The sequence below is a fragment of the Podarcis liolepis genome (genome assembly GCF_965112155.1).
Source record: "Podarcis liolepis genome assembly, chromosome: 12".
Lineage (NCBI taxonomy): Eukaryota > Metazoa > Chordata > Lepidosauria > Squamata > Lacertidae > Podarcis > Podarcis liolepis.
In genome coordinates, this window is record NC_139563.1 from 48,031,326 (window position 1) to 48,055,002 (window position 23,677).

The 23,677-nt window shown below is 43.5% G+C and overlaps 1 protein-coding gene and 1 long non-coding RNA gene across 7 annotated transcripts in view; one reads left to right on the top strand and one right to left on the bottom strand.

Annotated features, from left to right (window-relative positions):
- Window positions 1–23,665, bottom strand: part of LOC310690010 — a 34,579-nt gene extending 10,914 nt beyond the window's left edge. The window contains exons 1-3 of one of the 6 annotated variants that reach the window (XR_014517774.1): window positions 22,636–23,608; window positions 21,868–21,945; window positions 1,521–1,605 (exon numbers count right to left, since the gene is read on the bottom strand). This is a non-coding gene — a long non-coding RNA (uncharacterized lncRNA). Of the gene's footprint in view, window positions 1–1,520; window positions 1,606–21,863; window positions 22,004–22,635 lie in introns of all 6 variants that reach the window. The other 5 variants (XR_014517770.1, XR_014517771.1, XR_014517772.1 and 2 more) reach the window with 5 other exon arrangements.
- On the top strand, window positions 342–18,917 carry BFSP2 (beaded filament structural protein 2). The gene is made up of 7 exons (XM_083468423.1): window positions 342–1,592; window positions 7,876–7,958; window positions 9,758–9,914; window positions 12,418–12,579; window positions 13,183–13,314; window positions 15,040–15,260; window positions 18,681–18,917. Exons 1-7 carry the CDS (start codon window positions 1,137–1,139, stop codon window positions 18,682–18,684), a joined length of 1,215 nt encoding a protein of 404 aa, XP_083324549.1. The 5' UTR covers window positions 342–1,136; the 3' UTR covers window positions 18,685–18,917.
- Window positions 23,666–23,677: the final 12 nt, after the last annotated feature.

Genomic DNA, 23,677 nt, shown 5'->3' on the forward strand with positions numbered 1-23,677 from the left:
TGAGTCTTCCTGACCTATGGATTAGGGGACATATTGCCTTTCTGCCAGTCCCAAACACTGCTAAGCAACTTGCTTTCTTTTGAGCACTTTGGTCTGCAAAACTAAGAGGGTTCGGGACTCATCAAGCGAGGTTGTTCCTGTACTATTTATAATTTTTATTTACAAAGGCTACACTTTCAGTTTTCATTGAATCTGATCTAACAACAACCAAATGAGGGAGATTGTTATTCCCATTTTAGAGATGTGGAGCTAAGGCCTAGAGATGAGGCACCCATAAAATAAGACCAGGGCTGAATTTGGAGCCAAGTCTAACTCCTGCCTGTTCCCTTCATCACACATGATCAATGTATTTCTGTGGGTGGGAATGTATTTTGTGCTTCTGTCACCAGCAAAAATATGAAGGAACTCCAGAATAAGTGACAAGAGACTTAATGAAGAATTGGCCAGTTTTCACTTACTTATTGCTTTCTTATCACTGTGAAAGTGTTAGGCTGGTGGGTCGTCCCTGTCAATCATAGAAACTTACAATAGCAACACACACACACAACGTGGTAGCAGGCCAGTTTGCTTCAAGCTTCTACTCTACTTTTCAAAAATGATCATTCATGTGTCAACAGCCAGGAGGCCTTTTGATGCTCAGGATCAGATGGGACGGTACAACCAGTGCTGCTCGCTTAAATTCAGCTAGATCTGCTCCTGGCATATAAGAGGCATCTCTGCGAGCTGGACTCATGCCAGTACACGTAAACCCTGCATTTGGAAGCCCAGAGAAAAGCAGCATTTAAACGTGGAAGAAACTATCTCTCCTCGCCCTCTACCCAGCCCAAATTGAGGCTCTGGACCACATTGTCCTTTCCATGTGCTGCTCTTGCAACAGACAGATCATTCTCATGAAATAGATTGCTGACCGAGGGGAAAGGCCCAAACAATTGTTCCCAACAAACACGCCTGTGGTACGCAGCCAAAGACAATGAGAAATGTCCCAGAAGCTCTCGGGACAGAGCACAGATAATGAGCCCCCCTCCAAATCCTGCTTCGCTCTGCAGATCTCGACCCGCCGGCTGCAGCAGCAGCAGCAGCAGAGGGGCACGTAGGAAAGAGGCTGCTCATTTAGTGCAGGCAGTCCGAGGTGCAGCATGCCCTTCACAAGACGCAGGGCTTCCTTTCTGGGGCAGCAGCCCTCTACGTCTGCAGCGGAGAGCGCGGGCACCGCCAGCCGTAGGGTTAGCATCGGTGGGGCAGGCAGCCTGTCCAGGCCGTCGGGGGTTTATGTGGGAATTGTGCCAACAGGAGGTGTCAGCAGCCTGGGCACCCGGGTGTCCCGCAGAGCTCTGGGTATAAGCAGCGTCTTCTTACAAGGCCTCCGTAGCTCTTGCTCTACTGTCCCATTGCCCCAGGGGCTGGAAAGAGGACGGGGCCTATCTTACGACAGCCTGAATGGGTGCCTGGTGGACTACATTGAAAAGGTGAGAGCTTTAGAGCAGGTCAACCAGGAGCTTGAAGACCGCATCCGTGTTTACCTGAACAAGAAATCTTCCAGCGCCAACAACTGGGGAGCCCTGAGAGAGAGCTGGGAGACCATCTACCACCAAGTGAGTATGAAAACTGGCAAGAAAGACAAAGACGAACGAATCGTTAACCAGAACAAAGAGTTTCTGATGCCAATGATAAGAACTCAGCCTCGTGCTAGGGTAGAGCTACCCTGCCTGGCACATTTTAATTTTTATCTTCATGGTAATTAACATCATTTCACTCTGTGTGTGTGTGTGTGTGTGTGTGTGTGTGTGTAGGGAATGCATTATGTATGGGAATTGCCCTGAGGAGGTTCATGCACAAGAGGGGAAGAATGGAAAGCTCTCTCTCCCCTCTTTGGCGTAGTCAGCCAATTCTCTTCAGAGCAGTCGTTACATTTAGGAGCAAAACTACGAAAGAAACGCTGCCAAAACAGCGAGTTTATCCTCTTGGTGTTATCTCATTGCCAGCTTGATGCTGTTTGTAATGAGGAAATACCATCTGAGTGGTATTTGCTGCTTTCATTCATCATATTTTCCAAAAGCAAGGTCTAATTTTATTTATTTTTATTTTCTTCCACCCCTTACGCAACGTTTAGCATGGAGGGGAACTTTTCAGTCAAGGTCTTTGCAAACAAAAAAAGACTTTTTTTCACCTAAAATTTGTGGACATTTTTACCCATTTTATAAAACTGCCTTAAAAAAAAACTCCCAACACAACCCAAATATCTTATGAAATTAAAGCATGATCATACATACTGCAAGAGGCAAAAGGGCAAAATAAATAAAAAATTATGACCCTACAAACACTAGGAAGGCACGCCTATATCGAATCAACATTGCTGCAGCACTATGGTCACCTTGTAGATCTTGCGGAACTACTGAAGTCCTGGATGCCTCTACTCCAATGGTTTTCAACCAGTGTGCCATGGCATCCTGAGGTACCTTGAATGATAGGGGTGTTGTGGGCAACACTGGCCTCTGCCCCTCTTTCCTTCCCTCCCTTCCTCTGATGCCCCCTTACATCTCTGCCTCCCAAAGGCTTGCACAGCTGTTTGTTGCAGCAGCCCTGGCTACAAGCTCCCCAGGCAAATGGTGCCTCTGGGTCTGGCCAGGGGGTGCTTTCCAGGCCCCTGTGGGGCAGTGTAGGAGGCCTGTCTCTTTGAGGCGGGGGGGGGGCAGCTCAGAGACCAGGGGTGGCCACTGAGGTTGCCCAGAGGACTCCAAGGAGAGGGGAGAGGAGATGAGGCTGAGGGAACACTCCACAAGGGAGGTTGTTCAAAAAGGAGTGAGGGGCTGCCAGCTCTGCAGGCAAGGGGTGACACAACTGGGCTCCTGAGCCCCACAGGGGTGCCGCAGAAAGAATGCAGTTGGTCAAGGGAGCTGTGGACTCAAAAAGGTTGAAAACTTCTGCTCTACTCTAATACAATTTCTTGGGAATGTTTTGGTGAACAGGCTAAGGGGTCAGAGAAACAGACCTTTCAGGGCCCATGGACACATTTGGAATGCTCAAATTGTGATGTGGGCACCACACCCTCCGGTCACTTCTTTCCACTCCACCCCCACGAGACAGAAATAGGAAAGTCCTCAGTTATTCTGGATTAATTCAGCTGGGACTAAGAGCACCACTTTCCATGCAAGCAGTAAAATACTTGAATCATAACTCTGCACTTAGCCTATACACGCTAAACTAACCCAAGAATAAATCCAATTGAACTTGCTTCTAAATAGACTTCCATAGCATCTCACAGTCAGGTGCATTTCCTAGATAATTTGGTGTCAATTATGTGTCAATTATGTTAAATCATTGTACACTCATCTTCTCAACACAGTCCTGTTCACATATAAAATGTTAATGTTCATTATTATTGCTATTATTTTAAAAGGCTTCAGTCCTATAAGCAATCCTTCCTGTAAACTGCCCTGAGACGTGCGGGTATAGGGCAGTATATAAATTAAATTAATAATAATACTACGGGGAGGGAGGTAAGAGTGCCTTGTACTGTAAATGGGCTGCATAGATATCACAAATGCGTTATTACTGGCAATGCTTTTTAAAACTTACTTGATTTTCCACAGAAAGGGGTAAATTTAGATTCAATTGGAAGGCGGGGTGGGGGTGGGGAATAAGGGCTGGCGTTTTGTTGCCAACGATGTTGTGCATCCTGAATGCAAAAGGAATACCCATGCCACAAAAGGAGGATGACTGATAAAGAGGAAGGTGGCTGTTACTGCATCCCCCTGAACCTCAGACAGACTGAGGTTGGTGAGGGAGTGCCCAATTCACCCTAATGGACTAGTCTCTGCTGTGCACCAACTGTGCCCCAATGCAGAGTTATAGCAACATTACTGGCCCAGAGAGGTGGGTGCCTGTTGCGTCTCTGCCTGAGTCACTGCTCTGGGTCCACCGCCTTCCAATATGCCCGGACAGAAATGAAGTTCTGTAAAATCCTCAGAGGCTGGGATGCTGTCTTTACATATTCTGAAAAGATTCTGAGTGAAGCCTCTCTGCTTCCAGAAGTTGTGGGATGGAGTGAGGGAGAAACTGTTCTAGAGGCACACATTACCAGTCAAGTAAGGCTGATTTACAAGCCTTATTGCAGCATATGCTGCACTTAAAGGGACTCAAGGTATAAATAAGTGCATGAACACTCCTAACAACATTGCACAGCAGTCAAGTTCAACTAAAAAGAGCAGCTATTCAAACAAAGCTAACAAAATCACAGAACAAACTGTTTCAACAATCAGTACAACCATACTAAATTCCTGACAATTCATTTTATTAGTACAAACAGCACTATAATCAAGTATTAAATATCAAGCCACAATTTGTTGATTTTAAGCTAGTCAAAATCACCATCAGAACTCAGTGTAAATAGTAGCTATCACAAATAAATTAAAGTGCCAATGGAACAGGCACATGAAAAGAGGGAGGCATAACAGTCAGGCTGTGTATATATTTTATTTTCTAATAAAGCGATTCAACAAACCAGTTAAGTTTGGTGGCTTTCTTCTTGCAGGGACAAAGGGGGGGGGGTCCTTTCTTCTTTAAAGGGTATTCTGTAAAATGAACCTGTAGCCCTCCAGATGTTGCAACTCCCATCAGCAAATAGGGAAGCTTTTTAAGGTTTAATGGTTTATTATGTTTTTATATAAGGGACACAGGTGGCACTGTAGGTTAAACCACAGAGCCTAGGGTTTGCCGATCAGAATGTCAGCGGTTCGAATCCCCGTGATGGGGTGAGCTCCCGTTGCTCTGTCCCTGCTCCTGCCAACCTAGCAGTTCGAAAGCACGTCAAAGTGCAAGTAGATAAATAGATACCGCTCTGGCGGAAAGGTAAACGGCATTTCCGTGAGCTGCTCTGGTTCACAGAAGCGGCTTAGTCATGCTGGCCCCGTGACCCGGAAGCTGTATGCCGGCTCCCTTGGCCAGCAAAGCGAGAAGAGCACTGCAACCCCAGAGTCATCCGTGACTAGACCTAACGGTCAGGGGTCCCTTTACCTTTACCTTTATGTTTTTATATATGTTGCAAGCTGCCTAGAGTGGATGGGGCAGCCCAGTCATATGGGTGGGGTACAAATAATATCATCATCATTATTAATGACCATTGGCCATCCTGGCTGGGGCTGCTGGAACATCATCTGCAGGGCCACAGGTTCCCCATCACTCCCTTAGGTTAACAGGCAGAATTTGCACCAGGTTTTACAGGCAGAACAGACAGAAACCACTAGGCTTTGTCCCCTGACCCAGGCCACATGCACACCATACATTTAAAGTGCAATACCACTTTAAGCAGACATTGGTTGCCCCAAAGAATCCTGGGAGCTGCAGTTTGTTAAGGGAGCAGAGACCCCCTATTCACCTTCTCAAATCTCCAAAGTCCCCTGTGAAGAGGGATGGTTAAACCACTCTAGGAATTGTAGCTCGGGGAGGGGAATATGCGCTGCCTAACGACCTCCAGCACCCTCGACAAACTCTTAATGACATCTCCCAGAATTCTTTGGGGGAAGCCATGATTAAGGCGGCATCATAGTGCTTTAAATGTATGGTGTGGATGTGTCTCCAAGCAACCTCCTAAGTCCATGCAGGCAAAGGAAATTGGCAATCTTAGCTGTGCAGAAGGCCAAATCTACATGCAGGAAACAGCATGAATCCTGTGAGCGAGTGGTTTGCAGTTGCTGAAAACCTGTAGGGCTATTCCACCATAGTTAGATGCTGTGGGAAGCTGCTACAAATCGTGTGTGTGTGTGTGTGTGTGTGTGTGTGTGCGCACACACACACACGAGAGAGAGAGAGAGAGAGAGAGAGAGAGAGAGAGAGAGAGAATTGGCCCATGAGATTTGAATTCTGGTTACATTATTAAACAGTCCAAAGAGAGCTTTTTGATAAAAAATATTCCCCAGAGTCAGCAGGACAGCTGTGTACAGTCAGTGCAGCAAATTAAAAGATGGCACTTCTCTCTGAACCTGAGAACAACGTGTTACAAATTGCAGCCTTCCTTCTAGTTTAGAAGAAAGTGAGCTGAGAAAAATAATTAACAAAAATCTCCATCTAATTCCAGTCCCCCCTCCCAAGAGAGGTTTACTGCTGAAGCAGTTAGTATTACACAAGGGAAATGTAAAGTGTTATTTTTGTAAGCTGTAAAGTGTGAAAATGCATATTTTTAATTCCCTTTTAAAAAATCCTGACATAGTTTACGGCAGTCATATTTCCAAACCCTGGGGATCCCAGGTGGGAAGACTGGATTTAAAATAAGGCTGCAGGATTTGATAGATGAAAATGTTTTAAAGGACACAAATTGTTTGGTCAGCAGGATTAATTTTTTTTTACTACTGTTTTCGATGCAAATGCTTATAAAAATTGCATATGGCAAGCACCACATTGTCAGGGCAATGCTAAAAGGAGGGGGAAAGGATAATATGAGGCAGAGGAACCACCAAATTCAAAATCCTGCCTGCTCTAAATCCAGTCAGGCTGAAAGAACAGTGGTGGCTGGAGAAAATAACTACACTAGCTCCAGGCTGGTGCAATTTTCCCCACTATTATGGGGACTTGGGGGGGGGGGGGGGGCTTTGGATGTTGCAGAATCATAGAAGCTTAGAATTGTGGAGTTAGAAGGGACCATGAGAAGCATCTATCTGGAATTCCTTTTTTTTTTTGTATTACTGTTGTTGGAGCACTAACGGCAGAGCAGAACAAACTTTTTTAATGCAATTTTGCCTAATAGACTCTATTTTACAAAACAATCCCTGCTAATATAATGTATAATCCCATATTATTTTCACTATTATTTCACTTATTATTTCACTATTATGTGTATTTTTAGGCACATTTCACACTGGTATATGTCTTTTTGTACACATTACTTGGCTGGAAAACTGCACTGAAAAATTCAGAGAAAATTTTGCAGGATGGTTGTTTCAGTTTGCATATTGTTTCTGAAATTGAGAATTAGGTAGGTTCGCCTTTAAATACAAATAATCAAAATTCTTACCCATAACTATCAATAGTAAAAAGTAATAATTCCTACACCATGCCATTCCACTGCCCTCCCCAAATGTTATCTCTCCAACTAGTACCATGTTAGAGGAAGAAAAACTGCAACACACTGGCCATCTGCCCTTTATACTCTCAAGATGGTACCCACTGCATTCCTATATGCAAATTTATTCACAGTATATTGTAATAAATATATGATACCCTCCCTTTAAGCATTTGCTCCCATGGCCATGTACAAGACGAAACAATGCCAGCGAATACCAGTAATCATCAACATATTTCAGTTTACAAGCTTATCATTCTAGTCAAAGGCCATTACAAACTTGTATTAAGCAATAGTATTAATAAATGGTACAGAACATACATCCATAATATAATAATCCATAATATATTTTTAAAAAACTTTGCCAAGTTTCTAGGCATTAAAACAGTTTCCCTTGTGAATCTAGAATCCAATTTGCCAACAACCAGGATATAAGAGAGAGAAGTTACCAAAGACACCAACAAACTCAAATCCAGCTTGATTTCAGATTAAACCTCCAAATCACCACAACAATTTATAGGAATTTTATCCAGCTCCAGCTTGTTTTAAGTTACTCCTTCTGGCAACTGTGTCATGCAGCAAGACACTTTCCCCCAATAGCTCACCATGATAATCCAATAATTTTTTTCCTACACTGCCACAGCTCTTTCACAAGACTCCCATGAAGCCATTGGTTAATGCATATCAACCAACAAGAAATCTACTGAGTATTAACACCAAGGTGTCCAGAGCTGATGAAATTCAGTCTGGTCCAATGAAGGACCAGGTTCCGGATACAGATTGTATTTGTTATTTATATTTGACTGCTTCAACTGTTCTAGGTCGGCGATGCAGTCATGGAAAATGCCCGGCTTATGTTACAGACAGAAAATATTCAAGCCTGTGCCGAAGATGTTAAGGACAGGTAATCTCTCGTAGGTCAATTTTCTCTTCCTCTACTGATATGAGAGAGAAGAGGGGGAAAGATTCGGACTGGGAATAATAGTAGAGGGGTTAATCCTAATGAAAGGAATCAATTCATAGGCCATCTATCAGTGGGACAGAGCTTTTGACTGTGGTACATTAGTAATATTATCATAATCATCGTTACTTGCTCTCCACCAGCCGTTACAACAATTTAAGATGAAGTACTAAGAACAGTGAAAACTGATTACAGTCACAGGAATAGGATAGTCCCTTAAAACACACATCTCAGATGACAAAGGCCAGGGTAGAGAGATACAGTGGTGCCTCGCAAGACGAAATTAATTCGTTCCGCAAGTTTTTTCTTCTTGCAAGTTTTTCGTCTTGCGATGCACGGTTTCCCATAGGAATGCATTGAAAATCAATTAATGTGTTCCTATGGAAACCGCCTTCAGACCAGGTCCGGGGACAGTCTGTCCCCCGACCTCTTCTGAAGGCTGGGGGGGGGGACAAGGGCTTTTCTTCCCACCCCCAGCATTTTAAAAAACCCCGGGACAGCGGAGGACTTCTCCGCTGTCCGGGGCGATCTTAAAATGCTGGCGGGCGGCATTTTAAAATCGCCCGGGACAGCGGAGGACTTCTCCGCTGTCCGGGGTGATGTAAAAGCCCCTGGGAAGGCAGGCAGGGGGGACAAAGACTTTTGCCCCCCGCCCGCCTTCAGAAGAGGTCCTGGACCTCTTCTGAAGGCGGGCGGGGGGCGAAAGTCTTTGCCCCCCCCGCCTGCCTTCAAAAGCCGTCCGGGACAGTGGAGAAAGGCGCTGCCTTTCTCCACTCTCCCGGGAAGGCAGGCAGGGGGGAGCAAAGACTTTTGCCCCCCGCCCGCCTTCAGAAGAGGTTCTGGACCTCTTCTGAAGGCGGGCGGGGGGCGAAAGTCTTTGCTCCCCGCCGCCTGCCTTCAAAAGCCGTCCGCGATAGCGGGAAGCTCTTCCCTGCTATCCCGGACTGCTTTTAAAATGCTGGCGGTGGGGAGCAAAGCCTTTCGGCCCCCGCCGACCTTCCTGGACCTCTTCTGAAGGCCGGAGGGGGGGAAAGGCTTTGCTCCCCACCACCAGCATTTAAAAGAGGTCCCCGGAGATTTCCCTATGGGCTTTCGTCTTGCGAAGCAAGCCCATAGGGAAATTCGTCTTGCGAAGCGCCTCCAAAACAGAAAACCCTTTCGTCTTGCGGGTTTTCCGTCTTGCGAGGCATTCGTCTTGCGGGGTACCAGTGTATGTCCTCGGCATTTGCCGAAAGCTATACACTCAAACCTCGGTTCCCAAATGCCTCCGTTATTGTACGTTTCAGCTCCCGAATGCCAAAAACCCAGAAGTAAATGCTTTTCAAACGTTTTTCCGGAACTCGAACGTCTGATGCAGCTTCCGCTTGAGTGCAAGAAGCTCTTGCAACCAATCAGAAGCTGTGCCTCGGTTGTCAAACGTTTCAGAAGTCGAACGGTCTTCCGGAACGGATTACGTTCCACAACCGAGGTTTGACTGTATAGCGAATGAACCAGATATGCCTCTGTAAGGAGGGAGTTTCACAACTTGGTGTTTGCGTCAGAGGATTTGCCCTCTTCCCAGACTGCCACCCCCCAGACACCCATCACCCATAACCACTGGATATGCCAGGTGGGGAGGGTGGGAGTTGGAGTCTAGTAACATCTGAAAGGTGACAGGTTTCCTATCCCTGTAACAAACGCATCTGCCAGAAGACTGAGGTCTGGGCTGCAGTGTCCCAACGTCCTGTCCATTTCTTCTGCAGGTATGAAAATGAGCAACCGTTCCGAAAGGCAGTGGAAGATGAAATTAATTCTCTCTATAAAGTGATTGATGATGCTAATTTGACCAAGGTGGATCTGGAAAGCCAGATCGAAAACATGAAAGAAGAATTAACTTTACTGTCAAAGAATCATGAAGAGGTAAGTTGGAGCTGAGAACAGCACATGGCTAGAACATATCTTTTTAGGCGACTCACTGGCATCTATCCAAACAAAGGCTAACTTCTGCCAAAAATAGTGTTTATTGTTGAACTTTGCGATTAATGTCACAGTGCAGGGCTCTTAAATGGTGGGTTTTGTATTTGTTTTTTGCATAAGCTTAACTTAATGCCTTTATCTCAAAACAATAAGCAGGCTCTGACATACTTTGCTATTTTTACTTCTGTGTGACACAGTGCCATTTAAACATACGTGAAAGTCCACATTCATATAACCTTATAGCCAAACATCTGGGGGGAAACCACTTCAACTACATTCAGGTTATGAAGCCTCTGCTCTCCCCAAGGGGTTAAGCTTTTTGTGCACTGATAAGCTTAACTTTTACATGCTGCCTTGGAAACACCTTGATCGTGGGGTGCTCTCTCTACAGAAATGTAGGTTTTTATGTATGCAAGGTTGCCTCTTGTTCATAAAACCATAGGGGCTAAAAACAGCCCTGTAAATTTCCCCACAAAAGTTATTAGCATGAACTTTATGTTTTTACTACTATTCCAGGGGGCTAGTACCCTGTGTTTCTGTATGGGTATGCTTCTCCATGGCCAGCATGGAAACCCAGACTACTAGCTTCTAGTTTAAACAAAAAAAAAAAAAAAAAGCCTTCTACCAAGCAGACTGGAAACAGAAGGAATGGGTCCTGCAAAGAATTCTTTATCTCCTATTCATACCAGCTGAAATATCTAAAGAACTCTACATAATGCAAGGAGGCTGTGATTTCCAGCCTGTCCTGCATTCATCGAAATTACATAATTTCAATGGAAGAAAAATGTCAAGAATGCAAAAAATAACATAATTTTTATATAAAAATTAGGGACTGAAAAAATATGGCAGTGAATACCGCTGGTGTTTATTTGTGTGATTTCCATTCCTTACCTCCAACAAACATGCAAATTGTGGCAATTTCCATTCCTGCTTCCTTTTCTGATAGTATTCTCCAACATCCCTACTTATATGTCATCTTTCACAGCAAAACCCTCCCAAGGCAAACCACAAAATTTGGTAAAAGCATGAATACAATATATAAAACACACCCCAACACAACGCAGCAGCCATACCAGACTCCCTCAATTTAGTAGGCCATTACAAAGGATACAAAAAAAGCCAGTGGCAATGGCATGCTAAGGCTGCAATCCTATATGCAACTACCCGGAACTATGTCCCAATGAACTGAATGTTGCTTACTTCTGATAATATATGAACAGTAATGCACTGCACTGCACTTTAGAATCTGGGGCTATGGCAGAGCACCTAGGTTACTATTTCATCATCAACACAGTCATCAAAGTTGATGGAATTAAGATGGTCCCGTGAAATGACCCAAATACACTAAAAAAACCAAAAACCACAGACTTCCCATGAGAAACACTTTCTACATCAACTAGCCATGTCTATCACAGGCTAGGAGGAAAATAATTTCATTTCCAGCAATTCTAAACAAAGTTCCTCCTGAAAACTGAGCTCTGTCTGTCACCAAACAGCTTTTGCTCTAGAAATAGCTATTTGTGAACAGTAACACCATCAGTAATTCCAATCAGAATACAAGCGTTTTGTGGGGGGGAAACAGATCTGACCCAGGGGGAGAGCGCCCCCAGCAAAGTTTAAAACAATCACAGAGTTAAGCAGTAGTACAGTGTGGGGAATATAGGCTGCTAGAGCCTTTTATATATAGCATTTACTTTGCAAACAGCACTTGATCCTCTCTCACTACCCTATGGCAATGAACAGACCACACACTTTAAAAGCTTTACTTACAAAATTCAAGGTCTGATTCATGCACTATTTCATGCAGCAGCAAGGAGAACACAAATGGAATACTCTTGGGTACAAAATACAGTTTCAAGCATGCTCAGACACATCCTTCCTGGTCAGTTACATGGCACGAAAAGAGTGAGGAAAGGAAGAGAAAAAGTTTCACTTCCCCGTCACTTCTGAGTTCCTAATTGAGTTCTATGATCTTAACCCCTTCATGCATTAACTAGCCATATGCTTACTATTTATGTTTGACTGCAATTTCCCACGTACAGTCAAACCTCGGTTGTCAAGCGTAATCCATTCCGGAAGACTGTTCGACTTCTGAAACATTCGACAACCGAGGCGCAGCTTCTGATTGGTTGCAAGAGCTTCTTGCACTCAAGCGGAAGCCGCGTCAGATGTTCGGGTTCCAAAAAATGTTTGAAAACCAGAGCATTTACTTCTGGGTTTTCAGCGTTTGGGAACCAAAATGTACAATAACGGAGGTGTTCGGGAACCAAGGTTTGACTGTACTGCATTTACATTTGAGTGACTATTTGTAGAAAACAAACAACAAGAAATCAAGTAAGGCTGCACCAGCCATGAATGATGTCTACCCAGTTGCATCAATGGAAATTGTTCCTTTTGCTAGAATCTCAATGGGTGCTGCCCATTTATTTATGTGGGTGGTTTTCAGGATGTCAAGATGCTTTACAAGCAGCTTGCTGTCTCACCACTGGAAGAACTAGATACTCCCATTGGAACAGGCCTGGATGACATACTGGAAAAAATCCGGATTCATTGGGAGAAAGATATTGAGAGGAACCGAACTGAGACTGGCGCCTTGCTCCACACCAAGGTAAGAACAAAACAAGGTAAGAATAACTAAGACTGCAATCTTATATACATTTGTCTGGGAGTAAGTCCCATTTATCTCAATGGGCTTTGTGTTTTAGTAGACATGTATAGGTTTGCAATGTAAAATGATTAGGGAGATGGAGCACCTCTCCAATAAAGAATAAAGCCAGGCTTACCAAGCATGGACTGCCCATTCATTATGTGTGTGGGAAGCTTAAAAATAATACTGCCCAAATTACCCCATGAAATAACGCTCCCCTCCATTTTCTCCAATCAGCACTGTCAACCAAGAGTAATATTTACCGGTATATACCAGTATATGCTGTAAACGGAGGAGAAAGTGATGGATTTAAAATCCCAGCAGCATTTCTTCTGAATTGTATATGATATATTTGTGTAATGCAGGCATCCCCAAACTTGGCCCCTCCAGATGTTTTGGGACTACAATTCCCATCATCCCTGACCACTGGTCCTGTTAACTAGGGATGATGGAACTTGTAGTCCCAAAACACTTGGAGGGCCGAGTTTAGGGATGCCTGGTATAACAGAACAGCAAATAAGAATCTGCATTTTTTCCCCGTTCGTCACTGTTAAATGTTGTCAGCAAGCCACAGAAACAGCACCATCTGTACGGACACAAGAGGAGGAACTGGTTGAATCCCTGAGGGTAGAGTTTCATGAAACAGCTTGCAAAATCCAAAGCCTGCAAGCAGAGACTGAATCACTGAGAACTCTGGTGAGTCAGAAATGAGAAATGGTATCTGTTTATAGGTGCAAGGCTTTTGCTTCCAGGATGAACAGATTCCTATTTGTATATGGGTTTGACACCTTATGCTATAAGAGAATCAGTGCAATCCTTCTGTATGATTTCTCAGAAGTAAGCCACTGATTTCAATGGAAATTATTCCCCAGTAAATGTGCATAGGATTGCAGCTGACATTTTCAAATGTGTTCAACAAACCATTGTTCATCCATTATAATGGCAACCACATGCTTCTTGTGGACATCAAGGCTTGAAAACTCCACTTTTCAAAACAGTTTTTATAGCTATAAAACTTAGGGTACAAGCTGGAAAGCTTATAACTGTTTACCAGTGATTCCAGTAGGAGCATTAAGAAAGTGTTTAAATTTCTTCCACTGAAATCAGTAAAGCCCCTTTGGGTTCTTTTCAGGATTGTGGCCCAGTTTGCATGCAATGACAAACACAATGGCCAAAGACACAGAGCGAGTGTGCGGGTACTCAAAGCAAAAACTGTGGCTGCTTCACTCCTCCACCAGTCCTGCTTCTGCCACACCACTTGAAGCAAAGCCACAGTGTGGCTTAGTGTTACATTTAGAGGCAATGCTTTTTTTCTTAGATTCACAAAATGTTTAGGGGTATGCGTACCTGTGTACCTCCAGAAAAAAAACTGCATTTAGACATCTCAGTACATTTCTGAGCACAATTCAAAGTGTTGGCGCTGACCTAAACTGCCTCGGCCCAGTATACCTGAAGGAGCATCTCCGTCCCCATTGTTCAGCCCGGACACCGAGGTCCAGCTCTGAGGGTCTTCTGGCAGTTCCCTCACTGCAAGAAGTGAAGCTACAGGGAACCAAGTAGAGGGCCTTCTTGGTAGTGGAAAGCCCTGCCATCAGATGTCATGGAAATAAACAACTACCTGACTTTTAGAAGACATCTGAAGGCAACCCTGTTTAGGAAAGTTTTTAATGTTTGATGTTTTATCACTTTATTATTATTATTATTATTATTAATTACATGTGATTGTCTTGCTCACAATGAACCATGAGCTGAACCAATTTGTGCTCAGTTTACTACTCGTGGTTTGTTTGGGGAAAACCCACAAGGCTGGGTTCACACAAAATGCTAAGCCAAACCATGGGTTACCTTTGGGTAGCATAGCAATAGTAACACCAGGAGAATACCTGTCTGGATACCTGCATGCTTACTTGTTCTCCCTAAGCTATGATTTGGCTTAGTGTTGCATGCAAACAAGGCCTCTGTCAGAATGGTTGCATTCTGCGGAGCCTCTATAACATGGATTCAAGTATTTGTACACATGCTCCTCGTTGCCAACAGCTCCTCTCAATGTTCCAGACACCACTTGTTAACCTCTCTCAAGTTTCCAAAATTACTGGCCAAAGTTTCCAAAATTACTGGCCAACTAGTGTGTGGAGCTATTGTCAAGAAAGAAAGATGACACGGTTCAGGTGTCCCATTCTCACCTATGAAAACCTACACCGGACCTCCCCAGCTTATAACCACCAAATGCAGCCCTCCACTGTCTTATCATATGAGGCCACACTACATGGCTGCTGAGTTTACCTTGGTAGAGCACAAGTTGGGCAGGCCAAAAATATGTATTAGCATTTTTATTTTTTATATATATATATATATATATATATATATATATATATATATATATATATATATAATTACAACAGGATTTTGTTGTCCTTGCAGAAGAGAGGTTTGGAGAACTCCCTCTATGATGCCAAGCACTGGCATGACATAGAGCTTCAGAATTTAGGTTCTGTCATCACCAAGCTGGAAGCAGAAGTAGGAGAAATCCGAGCGGAGACTGAGCAGCAGCAGAGGGATCGCGAAACTCTGCTGTCCATTAAAACACAGCTGGAGAAAGATATCACTGCGTACCACTGCCTTCTAGACAAAGAAGAGAGCAGGTATTTCTTTGTATGGTGAATTGTGTCTTGCCTGCATAATCGCTTCTCTGTGCCCAGAGCGGACACAAAAGGATAAATCAAGCAGGATCTAGCAAATATTAGCATTGCTACATTATAATATTACATTGCCAACAACTTCATTCTGTTGTACAACTGATGCCTCAGTTACAGATTTGGATATACAGCTACTAGTTGACTGAACTCATATATATACTCCATTCCTAAGTCATATGTGAACAATTCCTCTTTACGAGGTATGGCCAGACCAGATTCTCCACTCACTCGCCACCTTCCCCAGAAACAGCAGGCACAATCCAGTCATTCCAGTACTCTTCAGATTTAAATGTTAGGCCTCTGAAGGAAGGGGTGGGGTGGAATAGGCTCAAGTCTTGATGGCAAAGTTATCCCCAACTGGCAGCAGTGAAGCTCAAACAGTACCATTGCCTGTTGCTTGGCTCAGAAGGCCAGTCAAAACCACATCATGGCTTAAAGTTTCCTAGAGCGGCACCATTTTCACAACAGGCGACACACTTGCCAAAAAGAATGGGCCTCTTTGATTTTGGCTGCTCCTTGTGGTCTCTGCAGAGTGCTGCAAGTGGACCTGAAACAAAAGCTGCAGCTTAAAATGCTCCTGTCCAGAGTTCCAGCCAGTCAGCCATGCACTTTTCCAGGATATACTCCATTTACTACTTAATCAAAAGTATCTCAGCTCACATTAATGTATTAAATGTTCATTAATATACCAAAATATAAATAAAATCAACATGCCATTCCCCTCTCCCCCACCCCAGTTTTCCACACCCCTGCCCCCAAACAGTCAGCATTCCATGACCATTACGGTAAATGTGATTACAGTAGTCCTCACTGTGCTATTTTGAGAAGTGGGTTCCTCCGGATTTTTTCTTAAACTTTTTGTGCATTTTTGCAAGCAATGGGGTTCCCCAAAGCTTTCTTTTTTTAAAAAAAAAGTTTACTATTTTACATTTATTTACATTAAGATCATATGACACACAATTTACATCAGAATCTATCTATCTTGGCAACTTCCCATCCTTATATTTGTGATGGTTTAATTCTTTCCCTCTTGAGTATAGACTGCAGACCCTCCAAGTGTCCCTATTTTCTAGATTTAGAGAAGCTTTCCCAATTTCTGATTTGACCCTGGAATGTCCCGCTTTTCCTTAGGACGTTCCTATTTTCATTGGAGAAATATCCGCCCCGAGACACCTGAAGGCAATAGTTTTTTACATGTTTTTCAATGAAGGAAGTTTGGTGTTTTTTTTAATGTTTAATGTTTCCTTATGTTTCTATATACCATATTTTTCGCTCTATAGGACGCACTTTTACCCCTTCAAAAATGAAGGGGAAATGTGTGTGTGTCCTATGGAGCGAAGACGTCATAGCCCCGCGACCCTCTCCGGGCTGGAGAGGTGACGCGCGGCTATGCCAGGAGCCTCTATAGCCGCACGTCACCTCTCCAGCCGGGAGAGCGCGCAAGGGGGTAAAGAAGCCATGGCCCCGCGACCCTCTCCCAGCCGGAGAGGTGACGTGCGGCTATGGCAGGAGCCTCTTTAGCCGCGCACCGACCCCTCTCGCTCTCCAGGCTTCCAAGGTAGCCGCCTGAACGCACCTTAAACGGCACCTTGTTTTAGAGCGGGAAAACAAGAGGGGGGAAATTCTCCCCCTCTCTGCGCAGCGCCTCCTGCCGCTTTGCTGAAGGGGCGCTGGGCAGAGAGGGGGAGAATTTTTTTTCTTGTTCTCCCCCCTCTAAAACAAGGTGCGTCCTATTGTCCGGTGCGTCCTATGGTGCGAAAAATACGGTAAGTTGGAAGATGCCCAAAGTGGCTGGGGCAACCCAGTAAGATATGTGGGGCATAAATAGTAAAATTATAATTATGGAAAGGGACGTCCCTATTTTCATCAGAGAAATGTTTGAGGGTATGAGACTGTAGCCTTTTAGCTACATAAGGGTGCACACTCAGATGTTTGCTATTAGTTTATAGGAACACTGCAAGACTAAACAAGCAGCAGAGCTCAGGGATATAGGTCCTGCCCTGGTCCCAATCTTCAGAAGATCATAGATACAAAATAGTGGGTGGAGATATAACACAGTTTGTTTGCATGTATTATGCATGAGTGCAGTTTTACCACCTCACTGCAAGCCACGGTAAGTCAAGGAGCAAGATCTGCATATATTGCAACCTTGGGATGCTGCCACTAGTTAAGACTGACAATGCTGCATCAGAAAAACCTATAACTCTTCTGAAGAACTGGCATCGCTTCAGATTTTCTAGCTTTAAAAAATTAACAGTACATGGCACCAAGTATTCTCTTCTTTGCAGAAAGGAAGCATCAGTCCCAGTTCAGCAAAGTAAATGAGATATATATTATTTATCAAAACAAACATCTATTTGTGTTAATTCTTAGTCTCTTGATTTACCAGCACATTCCATTTTTAAAAGCTAGCCCATTCTAATTCAACACAAAATACAGGACTTAGATTTTCATCTTTAGTGGGAATTCATAACAACTGAAGCCTTGACTGAAAGCACTGATTCATTACTAGATTAGTGTCTGCAGTGGAGCCCAAACTACCAACAAAAAGTGGTTGGATAAAGCACACAAAACTGCATGAACAGCCAAAACAGCAATGTATGAGGATTTGGCAGCAGAGCAAAAACGACTTTTAACATATAGTTCAGGATACAAACCAAGAACAACAAAGTTTTCCCTGTTAAAAATAATAATTATGTCTTCCATGGGAAACATTACACAGAACAGCTAGCTTTTGGTTTACCATAAATGGAATTCTCATCTGTAATATGCCAGGAAAAGCTGCCCTTTTCACTGGAAAATTTGATTTCCAAACAAGTGTATTTCTTTTCTGACAACTGACTCATGAAGACCTGGTCTGAATTTTTCCTATCAGTCTTGGAAGTCTTGGCTGGATTTAACATCCACTCTCTTCATTAGGAAGAACATATTTTCGCCCCCACAAAAAAACTCTGAATCCACTACTTTGATAAAAACACAAAGGACAACTTGGATTAGAATAGTCATCCCAGACCTTGAAGCCCACATATTCACTGCATATGTGCATCTATTTAATCATGCATGTGATAACCTTTCTACTTGCAACCACAAAGCTGACTTATACAAAGTGTGTGTGTGTGTGTGTGTGTGTGTGTGTGTGTGCGCGCGTCATTTTGTTGCTCATCTTGCCAAAACTGCATCAAATCAATTTGTACTGTTACGGGTCTGCTTATCTTTGGAGAAATAATGATTTTGTTTTTAAGTCATTTAGTTGTGTACGACTCATTGTGACCCCATGGACCAGAGCACGCCAGGCACTCCTGTCTTCCACTGCCTCCCGCAGTTTGGTCAAATAATGATAGTGTTGTTTTTGTTTTAACTTTTCAGCTGATTTTCAAATATGTTGTCTTCAGAAGACAATGATTGTTGCTCAAAGCACAGGATGATCTCACTGGCAAAAGTGTCCATGGAAACGATGAAAGCCAATGCAGCCTACTACAACTTGATTCGTCAACTTCAGTAGGCCACAGCTTGACCGACTGCACTAGGCATCCCCACGTATGATTGCTTCGCTTACAGGTTTCAAAACTTCCTATATGATTATAGAATAAAATATCAGTTCAACTTGATGGCTCTTTTTTAATATAAAAAACTGCTGGAAAAAAACTAGACTGATCCTGCATTCTTGTCAACACTCATTTGAGAATATATCTCACAGATCTCAGTTTGACTTTTTTTTTAAAAAGCAAAGGCACAAAAGATCAGGCCACAAGTGTAAAACTTTCTAAAGTCCCGTTTTACCGGAGGAGACCTGAAAATTGTATTCTGGACACTCCTGAAGTTCCTTAGAAGGTTATCTGGAGTTTGTCCACCATAACTGACGCATTCTGCAATGCATGGCTGCAAAAGAGCATTGAGTGTTTACTAGGCTACACTCTCAGTTCATATGGAGCAATGGTGAGGGAGGGGGCCTATAAGTCTAGCCAGTCCCCTGATTTAACTGAGGGTGTGTTCTAGAACATGAACCTACCCAAACTATATGAGACATGACTGGATCTCTGATATATTTGTTAAATTATAGAACAAGGCTGAAGAACCTGTGGCCACCCATAAGATGGACTCCAAATTGCACCAGTCCCAGCCAGTATGGCACAGGACTTGGAGTAGTTTATCCCCTTACCTGCCCATGTGCCCATTTCCTGATCTAAATTCTCCCTTCTTCAAGTTGCTGTTACCCCACTGAGGAAACACACAGCTACAGTATAAACCTATCTGCTTTCACTACTGAAGCAAATAGCAACCGGGGGAGTGGAAGAGAAAGAGATTTCTATTGAGAAAACAGTACAGAGAAAAGCTTTGTATGTTTGCAGGGGGTGGGGAGCAGCAACATACCTTAATCCTCCCCCCCCCCCAGTGACATGCCTCTGATCCACTTCAACTCCCCTGATGTAATCGTTACTTTGGAAGTTTAAAAAAGACACCTGGAGATCTGATCCCAGGTTTCCCACATCTCACCTATTTTGACCTTTAGAAATGGTTTCTTGGAGCTATGAAATCTCAAAATATTGTCTAGATTCAGAGAGGCCCATCATCACCAACAAACATGTGTTTATTTCTATGCTACTTTCCCACAAAATTGTGCTTAATGTGGCTCACAACATACAAACAGTAAGTACAGCATAACTACTAAAAAATATAAAATAACAGATACAGTGGCTTGGATCCCAGACATTATTTTAGAACACTGTAAACAGACACACACTGCCCTAGTACTGTCTCACTACACCAGCTTTCCCCAACTTGCTGCCCTCCAGCTGTTTTGAACTACAACTCCCATCATTCCTGGTGAGAGTTGTAGTCCAAAACAACTGCAGGGCACCAGGTTGGGGAGGGCTGCACTATACTACTAAATGACAATAGGAATACTTTTTGTCTGATCACTGGAAACATTTTGAGTCTAACCAAGTTTGATTTGAACACATCAATCTAAAAGAGAAAACTGATAGAATTAAATAATATAAGCAGGTTTGTAACAGACAAGGGTATTGTCAACAGCACTAGATGGAAGCTCAGTCACCTTGATCCCACAATACATTCTAAGCCACACCACTAATCCTCTCAAATTTGGTGCTTGTCACACAACTCACACTGAGTCGTCCAGTACCAGTAATACTTCTCAGCTGCTTCCCATCTGTCCATCTCTCATCATGGTGTACAAAGCTCCTGCACAGACATTCACAACCACACCACAGTTTACAATGATGCCTTAATTTTAAATTAATTTGGATCTCTGAGGAACGTGCACACAATAGGTCCACTCTGCGGATGTGTGGGATTTGTTCCTTTAGTTTATCTAAATTCAGGCCAGGTAAACCAATGTGTAGAGAAAGCAACAGTTCTATACCCAAACAATTAATGCTTTGACGCCAATACCCTGGCAGTAGGTCTTTCACTTTACTGAAACTATGCAAGTGTTTTCACAAAAAGGAGAGCATAAATAGTAGAGGCAAGCTATATAATTGTGAAGATATGTTAATATGGCCAAAGGAGGGAGGGCAGGATACTGGATGAAAATCGTTTAAACCATACTATAATTTTCCTGGAATTCTCTGAAGAGCCCTTAGCCCTCGCTTTAGCCTAACATCCCAGGGTCACTAGCAAAACTAGACACTAAAAAGCATGGAAAGTTGTGATCCATTCTAAAGACTTCAAAATCCACAGTTGGAAAATACCTTAACTATTACCAACCAAAATGTCACAAAATTATAAGCAAGCTTTCTAGTTCTTCAGAAATCTACTTCGAGCTGGATGCTAAGCAGCACACCCAAAAAGTGGGAGAAACGTTTTCTTGATATTGACACCACAAGGCTGTACAGTATTTAGTCAGTTTTAAGGCTTGGAAGATGGAAATGCAAACTTACCCTACACCCTACACAGCACAATCCTACATGTCTAGTCAGCAGTAAAACCTGCTGAGTTCAATGTTGTGCCCTTAACACAGGTATATACATTCCTCCAAACTACTCTGCAGACCTGCTTTGACTATAATGCCCCAAAGTAATTTCACAAAAGGCATGAGCTTATGGGCCCAATTAAAGAATGTCTTTCTTATGAACCTTACTAGCTTTCCTTGTTGCGTTTAAGCAGTAAGGTCTCCACAAAAAGCACTGTCTTCAAATGCATTTCTAAACAAACTAGCAAATAGGAGCCATGTCCATACTATAAAAGAAATCACAATCTGTTGCACATAAAGTTGGTGCAGAAAAGGCTAAAAAACAACAACACCCAATCAAACATGACTTAAGAGATTTCAAAAAGTTGATTTTAGAAAAAAACATCAGTTAGAAAAATGCTTAAAGAAATTGCAGCCTATCAAAGTCCCTGCTAGTGCTACTTATTGTATCTTACAACCTTATCTTATGGATTAGTTTTAATTGCTAAAGCCACATTCGTTACTGAACAAGCTGGGCAGAGGCATTCTCTGAATTCTAAGGGAACAGGGGTGTAGAATTTTGCTAACTGACCAACAGTATCAGGCAGTGCTATTTTTCTAGAAAAAGGTGCCATAACTCACCATGAACTCCTCCTTTGTTCTCTTATAATGGCAATGGTGCCCACTTGAGAGGTGCTGGAACTGAGTCGTTGAGCTCGGCTGGGGGGAAAAAAGCCCTGGTATCAGAACAGCAGCTTACAAAATTTGCCTATTTAGACTACAATCATATGCACATTACCTAGCACAAGCCACACCAAACACAGGTGAATCCATTTTGTGTAAATCTACTTTTTGCAGCTAAGGTTGTTGCTTTTTGTTTCATTATGACTTGCCTTTTGTGGTCGTGCTTTGTCCTTGTGTTGCTTACATAACAGAACAAAAAGTACAAGGATTAACGGTAAATTTACTTGCAAATATCAGAAGATCACTGTGTTAATTGCAAGTAAATTTATTCACGGTTGGCCCTCACCTGCCACTTTAGATAGCATATTACACACCTGCTCACAGGAGCTTTACTCAACTTAGGTGCTGGGACTGGTAATGGGTTCACTGTTTGTCCAGGGCTTTTCCTTTACCTAGATAAAAATCTATACTTCAGGAAACACTGTAAGGACACACTTAAATTGGAACTGAGACTAAACAAGTCTACATTTAATTAACCAACAGGCTTTTTGCGGCTATTGAGTCCTTCACACAATAGTGTCTGGCTTGCCAGAAGTACATATGAAAAGGATCTAGGAGTCTAAGTAGACCACAAGTTTAATGTGAGTCAACAGTGTGATGCAGTAGTAAAAATACCTAATGCTATTGCAGGCTACATCAACAATGTATGGTGTGAAGTCATAGTACCTTGGTCAGACAACACCTGGAGTACTGTGTCCTGTTCTTGGCGCCATAATTTAAGGATCCAGAGTGTGTGCAGAGGGTGACCAAGATGATCAAGGGTCTGGAAATCAAGCCTTATGAGGAATGGTTGAGGAAGTTGGGTACATTCAGCCTGGTAAAGTGGAGACTGAAAGGAGATATGATAGCCATCTTCAAATATCTAATATTATCTGGTCCAACTCCCTGCAATTCATCCATGACCAATGGCCATTCAACCACTATTAAAAAACCTTCAGTGGAGTTGGACCAGATGGGCCTTGGGGCCCCTTACAACTCTACAATTCTCCAATCTTATGGCAACTCATTCCATCAGGCCTCCTCACCTTCAACTGTCACCTGGGTGTTGGCATTCCATCACCCTGTCTCAGCGCAAGAGAGGAAGCTGGTTCATTGCATCCACTTTGCTGGAGGCCCAGCTGCCCTTGGCACCTTCTGCCTGTTAACTATGCCAGCTGGTCAGCATAGGAACAACTGTCTCTAGAAATTGGTGCTTAAACTTTTGAGATTTATTTCCCCCTGTCCTCTTGGGCGTCGTACTCCTTTTTCATTTTAAGATTGTAAGGGAGCGTATTGCTTTAATTTCACATTAAGTCGCTGCGGGAGTCTTTTTGGCTGAGGAGAAGGATATAAACACCCTAAAGAAGCCAACCCCGCAGGTGCGGTTTTTCTCCCTCACAAGAGGCAAGGGGCGCAGCTGCACCGGTTGCGTTTCTGCCTGTCGTGCGCAGCTGCCGAATCCCGTCAGAAGGGGAGGGCGGCAGCATCTCGAGGGCTCAACGCGCCCCCCTCAGAAGGACGGCGAGTAAAAAAAAAGCGCGCGTAGAACCAAGGCCCGCTATCTCTGCGCTGAGGGAGAGCAGAAAGATCAAAGCCTGGCCCGTAACGAACACCTGCCCGCGCTGTACTGCCTCGTCACTCCCGGAGCGCCCAAAGGCGTCGACTTCGCGCAAGCGCACTCCCTCTGCCTTCTCTCTCCTCCCACATTCCGGGCCGCCGGGCCAATCAC